Source organism: Rhagoletis zephyria, unplaced genomic scaffold (assembly GCF_001687245.7).
Source record: "Rhagoletis zephyria isolate East Lansing unplaced genomic scaffold, Rhagoletis_zephyria_1.1 Rzeph_scaffold_03458, whole genome shotgun sequence".
Lineage (NCBI taxonomy): Eukaryota > Metazoa > Arthropoda > Insecta > Diptera > Tephritidae > Rhagoletis > Rhagoletis zephyria.
Genome location: NW_016160541.1, coordinates 24,467 through 32,498, shown reverse-complemented (window position 1 = coordinate 32,498; position 8,032 = coordinate 24,467). Strand labels below are relative to the sequence as shown.

Genomic DNA, 8,032 nt, shown 5'->3' with positions numbered 1-8,032 from the left:
TTCTTTACAGTGGTCATCTGCATAACGACAATGACCTCAACGGCATAGACTTCCAATTGATGAGTGACGACAGCCGAGATAGCTGAAGCGGTTGACAACAGAGGCAACCAAAACAATGACTACGAATGGCAAATAGGAAGTGAAAGAGAAGAAACGGAGAGGCACAAGAATACACAAAAATTTACGAAAAAGATGTAGAAACGACAACGGAAAAGGAATATCTATCAAACCAAATAGTGCAAAAGGATGAAGAACGCTTTGTACAGCATAACCATAAGAGCAAAACAAGCAACAACAATAATAACAATAGCAACAGCAGCAGCAGTAACAATAACAGCAACAACAACAACAATAACAGCAGCAATAAAACCGCAACAAAAAGTAGTCCCGAAAAACAAATAAACCTAGTGAATGACAAAGAAACGATGACAACAAAGTCGAATGCGGGCGTGACGGACAACAACCGCAGATGCGGGTCAAAAATGATTTGGCCAATGTTGGCGGCGGCACAAATGAAACGAACACAATTCGCCGAAGGCAATATCAAAAACTACATCGACAACTGCAACACAAAATACACAACAAGCAAGCTCTATCGCTTGCCGGACGCAACACAATTGCCAGCAGCAGCAATAGCGCCACAACAGTAACAAGCTCGAGGACGAGTGCCGCACAACCATCAGCAAACACAAAACTGTTTCAGCAGCCGATGGCTTTCTCAATCCATTCGGACAATTAGTCGCCTTCTTTGGCAGCGATCAATTGCATCTGCAGGATTATACTTTCTTTTTCAATGCCGAGCGCCATACAGTATTCCAATTGCACACAATACGACACAACAACAACACTAATCAGATTGCTAACAACAATGCTATGCCAACGTCCTTAGTTTCAACAGTGACGGCCAATGGTGGGCGTGTATTGAACGTAGTTGCAGACTCTATCGGTGCAGTGTTTGGTGTAAATACGCCAACGTCAGGCACAACAGCTGCTACGACCGACACAGTTGCTGCAGCTTCTACAGCAGCAGCACGCCAAACCGCCACTCCCTTGCCGACCCCGATCAAAGTCGAAGAGGTGCAGCTATACAATGGGAAATCTTTGCGGCAGTCACGTTTCAATCCTTTCAATCCAACGCGGTAAGTGATGGTCGACAAAAGGGCTTTAAGCAGAAATGAATTATGTGTGTCAGGCGGGCAGTGTCTCGAATTGTTGCAAATGCAGTAGCAATGTTGAAATGTTGAATTGTATAGATGAAATGTGAAATTGAGTTTGAATGTGAGTGGGTATGTGTGGGTGTGGGTGTGTGTGTGTGTGTAATGTATGCAGCAGATTTGCCACATTTTCGAAATTCGATTTGTGCCAATCGTGCTTAGAATGCTGATGGTTTATCGATGTATGTAGTAGTATTTGTGTCATAGGGGCACGAGTTGCTTAGTTAGATTATCTTTAGTCTCTTGACCTGCTCTACGCTTTGGCGCACTATACAGCAGCAGTGTTTGTTGTTATGAATTGCCACGTCATTGCATTTCAAAGGCTTGCCGATTAACAAGCAATGGCGCAGCGAGTCATTTTAGTTGATTTTTTATATACATACATACATTTTTTTGTTTGCTGGATAAGTAATTTGGCAAAGTATAACGTTCTTGGGAATATAGTTGGTCTAATAGAACTTTAAAAATTTGATTTTCAAAGCTAATATCTTGGATATGGAAAACTGATTACCCTGGCAGCAGGACTAAATGGAAGCCTGTGATGGGTAAACTTAAAGGATTTAGTTTCACACATTCTGCACGTCATGCATTCTGTAGTGTCCGACCATCACATGAGTCTCCCATTCTATGCGGTAGCGCATGATAAGGGTAGAGGGAGTGGTTGTTCCTCTTCACTTCTGAAAGACATTTGTGTTCCGGCGCAATGGTGCTGATGCCAACCACATGCAACATAATTTAGAACTATTACATCCGATTTCGGACAGAGAGAGTCGCACTCTTAGCTATGGAAAGGTTGCTCCGAAGGGTGGTGGTGATCTCCCTTTGCTTGGTCCATCGTGGTAGACGAACTACTCTGCCTTCTTAGCGAAAAAGGCTGCAATGTTCAGCTACCGAGACGTCATCCTTATCAGAGATAGGTTTGAAGACACTATCTCCAACCTTTACAGTATGCACTGAACAGAGTCATGAAATGTCAGCAGTGGTAATGGATTAAACTTAAATCTCCTCTAAAGAAAAAAAAAACGACCAACTACCAAAACCAGTAATTCAACTGAGAAAAGATACACTCCTCCAAAGAAGTAAATAGCTAGGAGTGTATCCTTGATGACAAGCTGTCATGGAGTCCGCACCTATCTATGTAGGAAGCTCGATTCAAAGGCAGGGTTCTCTGAACTAAATCAAGGCAAGGTGGATAGTATGATGCCATCTTCAAACCCATTCCGACTTAAGCTACGTCAGCCTGGGATGCAGGTGAAGTACCAGCCACTCAGTAAATGATGCAGAGCAACATGGCGCGATGAGACGAACGCATCCCCTACACATTGCATCCAAGAAAGATGCTCCACTGTTTACTGCACGGCTCCATCTCAGCAAGGGGGAGATCAAGAAGCGCATACACCCTCAGAATCATAGAACAATAGGACGGGCTGCGCATTAGCATTGTGGACATGTACCTTCCTAAATTGAACTTCAAGGTGTTTTCCTCTAACAGAACCAGATGGGGCAACGCACGCCCTAAACCACGCAAGGTCAGCCACATTTGGTATACTGACGGTTCCAATACTGACCACGGCATCGGAGCAGGAATCTACGGCATATGCCCCAGTATGCTTCTCTTCACCAACATGACGCAGGGTAACTCTGTTTTTAAGGCCTAGGAGCATGCCATTGAACTATGCCTCAGGCAGAATATAGAAAATTAACACATCTACAAATACGCGGACAGCAGAGTGGCGCTTCTGGCTCTTAAAGTGCACGAGGTTACCTCAAAGCTAGCATTAAGCTCAATACATATTACTAGGCAAATACTGTCTATTAGACAGTCTAAAGTTTTTCACTCCAGCCAGAAGCACATAACCTAAATGGCCTTCGGTTAAAGGCCCTTGCGAAGTTTCTTAGTAATACGTGGATCAAAGAAGGTCTGTAGTCAAACATAGGTTTGTTAACATAAAACCATTCACGGACGGGGTAACTAGGTGACCTGCTCCCTCCTCTAAATCTAATCGAATCGAATTCAATCCTCAAGACAATGGACTATGTTGTTGTAAGTAGGTGAAGAGGTAAGAGCTTGCATACCTAGCACTTAAGGCCAGGCTTCTAACGAGTTCGAGACTAGATCAGCAATGCAAATTTCACCTGAATTATGTTGGACAGGTAACACCAGAATCCCTGGTAACGAGGCATCTGACTATTTGTCTAGTTAGAGCTCAGGCCAGGTATTCTTTAGTCTGCAACTAGTTATAGCACCCCAACCAATGGTCATCGAAGTTCCCGTCAGAACATAGGGAAATATTTTGCTCAGCAATGACTAGCGTCGCAGATGTTGGACAAAATCATATGTTTCCCTCAATATCCGACAGTCTAGATTTAGACCGTATTCGCTTGTAGAGGCCTTTGCCCGAATTAGGTATGAGACTGTTGGCCGCTATGCATGGATAGTCAAATACCCGAGTCCTGTGACATATAACAATCTGCATCGTCATAGTCAGGGATCCAAAATAACAGTTATTTCATAGATACTAATCTTAAATGATTTAAATATACTTTTCGAAAAAAGTCAAAAATTTATCGTAATTTTTTTACCGGTATTTTATCACTCAAAACTAAAAATTAAATAAAAGTTAAATTTTTTTTTTACTTTTCCCATCAAAACTAAAAGTTATTACTTGATTATTTTCGATAAAAATAAGAGTTAAAATTTAATCGCTATTGTAGTGTAAGTTAGAAAACTTCTGTTGATTTATAAGCCAGATATTAGTCGATTGAGCAATGATACGCAAATAAGCGGTGCAATTAAACAATCGATAGTAAACTGTTACATCTAAACGAAAAATAAAAGTAAAATTTCAACTGTTATTTTTGATTGAAAAAAAAACAGCTAATATTATTTTTGATCGAAAAATTACAAGTTCAATGCTAAACGTTATTTTTGATCGGAAAACAAATGTAAAATATTTACAATTATTTTTGTTCGAAAAATAATAGAGTTTAACGGTTATTTTTGATAGAAAAAATCAAGGCGCAGTGCCACATGTTGNATATTAGTCGATTGAGCAATGATACGCAAATAAGCGGTGCAATTAAACAACCGATAGTAAACTGTTACATCTAAACGAAAAATAAAAGTAAAATTTCAACTGTTATTTTTGATTGACAAAAACAGCTAATATTATTTTTGATCGAAAAATTACAAGTTCAATTCTAAACATTATTTTTGATCGGAAAACAAAAGTCAAATATTGCCAACTATTTTTGTTCGAAAAATAATAGACTTTAACGGTTATTTATGACCGAAAAAATAAAAGTGCAGTACCAACTGTTGTTTTTTTTTTATAGGAAAAATAGCTTTTGACTCTTATTTTTGATTGAAAAAATTTAAGTCATATTTTACCTATTATTTTTGGTCGAAAAATAAAAAAAGGCATTTAACTGCTATTTTTGATTGAAAAAATAAAACTCCAATATTAACTATTATTTTTGATCGAAAAATAAATGTCAAATATTGACTGTTATTTTTGATTGAAAAAATAAAACTCCAATATTAACTATTATTTTTGATCGAAAAATAAATGTCAAATATTGACTGTTATTTTTGATTGAAAAAATAAAACTCCAATATTAACTATTATTTTTGATCGAAAAATAAATGTCAAATATTGACTGTTATTTTTGATTGAAAAAATAAAACTCCAATATTAACTATTATTTTTGATCGAAAAATAAATGTCAAATATTGACTGTTATTTTTGATTGAAAAAATAAAACTCCAATATTAACTATTATTTTTGATCGAAAAATAAATGTCAAATATTGACTGTTATTTTTGATTGAAAAAATTTTAAGTCATATTTTAACAAATATTTTTGATCAGAAAGCNTCAAATATTGACTGTTATTTTTGATTGAAAAAATTTTAAGTCATATTTTATCAAATATTTTTGATCAGAAAGCAAAAAAAAAGACATCAAACTGTTATTATTATTATATTAGGAAAAATAGCTATCAAATATTGACTGTTATTTTTGATTGAAAAAATTTTAAGTCATATTTTATCAAATATTTTTGATCAGAAAGCAAAAAAAAAGACATCAAACTGTTATTATTATTATATTAGGAAAAATAGCTATCAAATATCGACTGTTATTTTTCATCGAAAAATACAAAAAGACATTTAACTGTTATTTTTGATTGAAAAAATAAAATTTAAATGCTGCCCGTTATTTTTATAACGAAATAATAAAATTTAAATATTAGCTGNAAAAAAAGACATCAAACTGTTATTATTATTATATTAGGAAAAATAGCTATGAAATATTGACTGTTATTTTTCATCGAAAAATACAAAAAGACATTTAACTGTTATTTTTGATTGAAAAAATAAAATTCAAATGCTGCCCGTTATTTTTATAACGAGATAATAAAATTTTAATATTAGCTGTTTTTTTAACGAAAAAATAGAGGTCAGTGGTTGACTTTTATTTTTGATAAAAAAAAAAAAAAAATCAATTAATATTTTAGCCGAAAAATTTAAAATTTTTACTCTTAATTTTCGATCGAAAAAATATCGACTTTTTCGAAAAAACCATAAAGGCTCTACTGCTTACTATTAGTTTTTATTAGGGATGTGCGATTGACCGAACAAGCTGACTAATCGAAACCTTATTAATTAATTAATCAAAGATTAATAATTTTTGATTAATCAAAGTGATTAATTTCTCGATTAATTACATTTTGATTAAAAGAAAACTGATTAATCATAACCTGGTTATTCAGAAACCTGAATAATTGCTGCTATGATTTCGGTTTTTTTAATAGAAAAAATTTATAGACATAAAAATGTATGTGTGTGTATGTATATGTACTTTTTTATTTCAAGGAGCAACATAGTAATGTGCTCGCTTGGTATTATATTTTTGTTAATAAGAAAAATATTGTATCTATTACATTATAAACAAATTTCANAATCAAAGATTAATAATTTTTGATTAATCAAAGTGATTAATTTCTCGATTAATTACATTTTGATTAAAAGAAAACTGATTAATCATAACCTGGTTATTCAGAAACCTGAATAATTGCTGCTATGATTTCGGTTTTTTTAATAGAAAAAATTTATAGACATAAAAATGTATGTGTGTGTATGTATATGTACTTTTTTATTTCAAGGAGCAACATAGTAATGTGCTCGCTTGGTATTATATTTTTGTTAATAAGAAAAATATTGTATTACATTATAAACAAATTTCGTTTGCTTTGAAAGCAAACTCGAGAGAAATTAACACATTTACTCAGATTGAAATTCGTTTATGAGTAAACAATAATTACTCAGAGTTTAATTAATCAGGCTTTAGTTCATAAAATTTTTTGATTCATCAAGATTATGACTAATAATTTGATCGATTAATCGCGCATCCCTATTTTTGAATCTAGTTTGCTCATAATTTTCACATTATCTTTAAATTAACCACTACAAGCTTTAATTGTTTTCGCTCTTCCAAACAGAATTCTCATACACGGTTGGCTTGGTGGTGCCAATGCGGGCGTCTATCAAACGCTCGTGCCGGCTTATCTTCGTCAAGGCAGTGGCAATTACAACGTCTTCACCATCGATTGGAGCCGGGGTGCTGTAGCAGACTATCTTACGGCTAGTTATCGCGTCAAACCAGTTGGCAAAGTACTGGCGAAATTCATCGATTTCTTGCAACGTGAAGCGGGCATACGCTATGAGGATTTGTATGTGATCGGCTTCAGTATGGGCGCACACATTGCGGGCATCGCAGGAAAGCACATACAAACCGGCCGTTTGCCGGTAATCTATGCACTCGATCCAGCGCTACCTTTCTTCCGCTACGAGAATTTCGATGAACGCATCGCCATCACCGATGCTGATTATATTGAGGTGGTGCACACGAGTGTCGGCTCGTATGGTTACGATCGGCCGCTGGGTCATGCGGACTACTATGTGAATTACGGCAGCGCGCAACCGGGCTGCTTTCTCAACGAGTGCAGTCACATTCGCGCCTTTCAAATATTCGCCGAGTCATTGCTGACGAAGGAGGCGTTTCGCGCGCAGGGCTGTGATGTGAAGCTATGGCCGGATATGATTAAGCATAGAAGGTGTTTGATGGGTACAGGTAGAGAAATGCTGCTGGGTGGCGATCCAGCGAATGTGACGGCGTTACGCGGACGTGGTGGCGTATTTTACTTGGCGACAAATGCAGGGCCGCCTTATGCGAAGGATGTTACATGAGAGAGAGAGAGCGCAAAAAGGAACGGTGTTTATTTGCTTAATGTACGCTTGATAGAAAATGGCAAGAAAAACAAAAAACAAAAAAAAAAATTTTGAAAAATTAAAAATTGCAATGAGCATAAAAATGCAGTGCGACTATTTTTGTTTTCTTTGTAAATGAATTTTAATTAGTCACTGTGACTTTTCGGCGACTTATGCACACATACACACACACACACACACACACACACAAAAAGCTTTGAAAAGCAGCGCATTTCCATTTTTATAACGAAAAAAAAATCGCATTTGCTTTTACTTTCGCTTATGCGCCTATTTGTATGCAATGAATTCTGTTATGTGTTGCACATTGAAATGGAAATTAAAAAACGCTGCCAAGTGTGAAATTCCTTCACAAAAGCACATTTAACCCCAGTATTCAGCATACGAAGCTGCGCTTTTCATTACGGCTACTATTTTCGCTGTTTTTTTTTTTTTTTTTGTTAACCCATTGCTGTAGATTCTTATGCATTGCAGAAAGTAAAAGCTTGGCGTGATTGTCGAAATGCTTGCATGCCTTGGGAATATGTGGC

General features: G+C 36.0%; 1 protein-coding gene across 1 annotated transcript; it reads left to right on the top strand.

The window, feature by feature from the left end:
- Positions 1-482: 482 nt before the first annotated feature.
- LOC108369003 (phospholipase A1-like) lies at positions 483-7,463 on the top strand. The gene is made up of 3 exons (XM_017623967.1): positions 483-646; positions 756-1,139; positions 6,716-7,463. The coding sequence occupies exons 1-3, from the start codon at positions 483-485 to the stop codon at positions 7,461-7,463; spliced, it is 1,296 nt and encodes a 431-aa protein (XP_017479456.1).
- Positions 7,464-8,032: the final 569 nt, after the last annotated feature.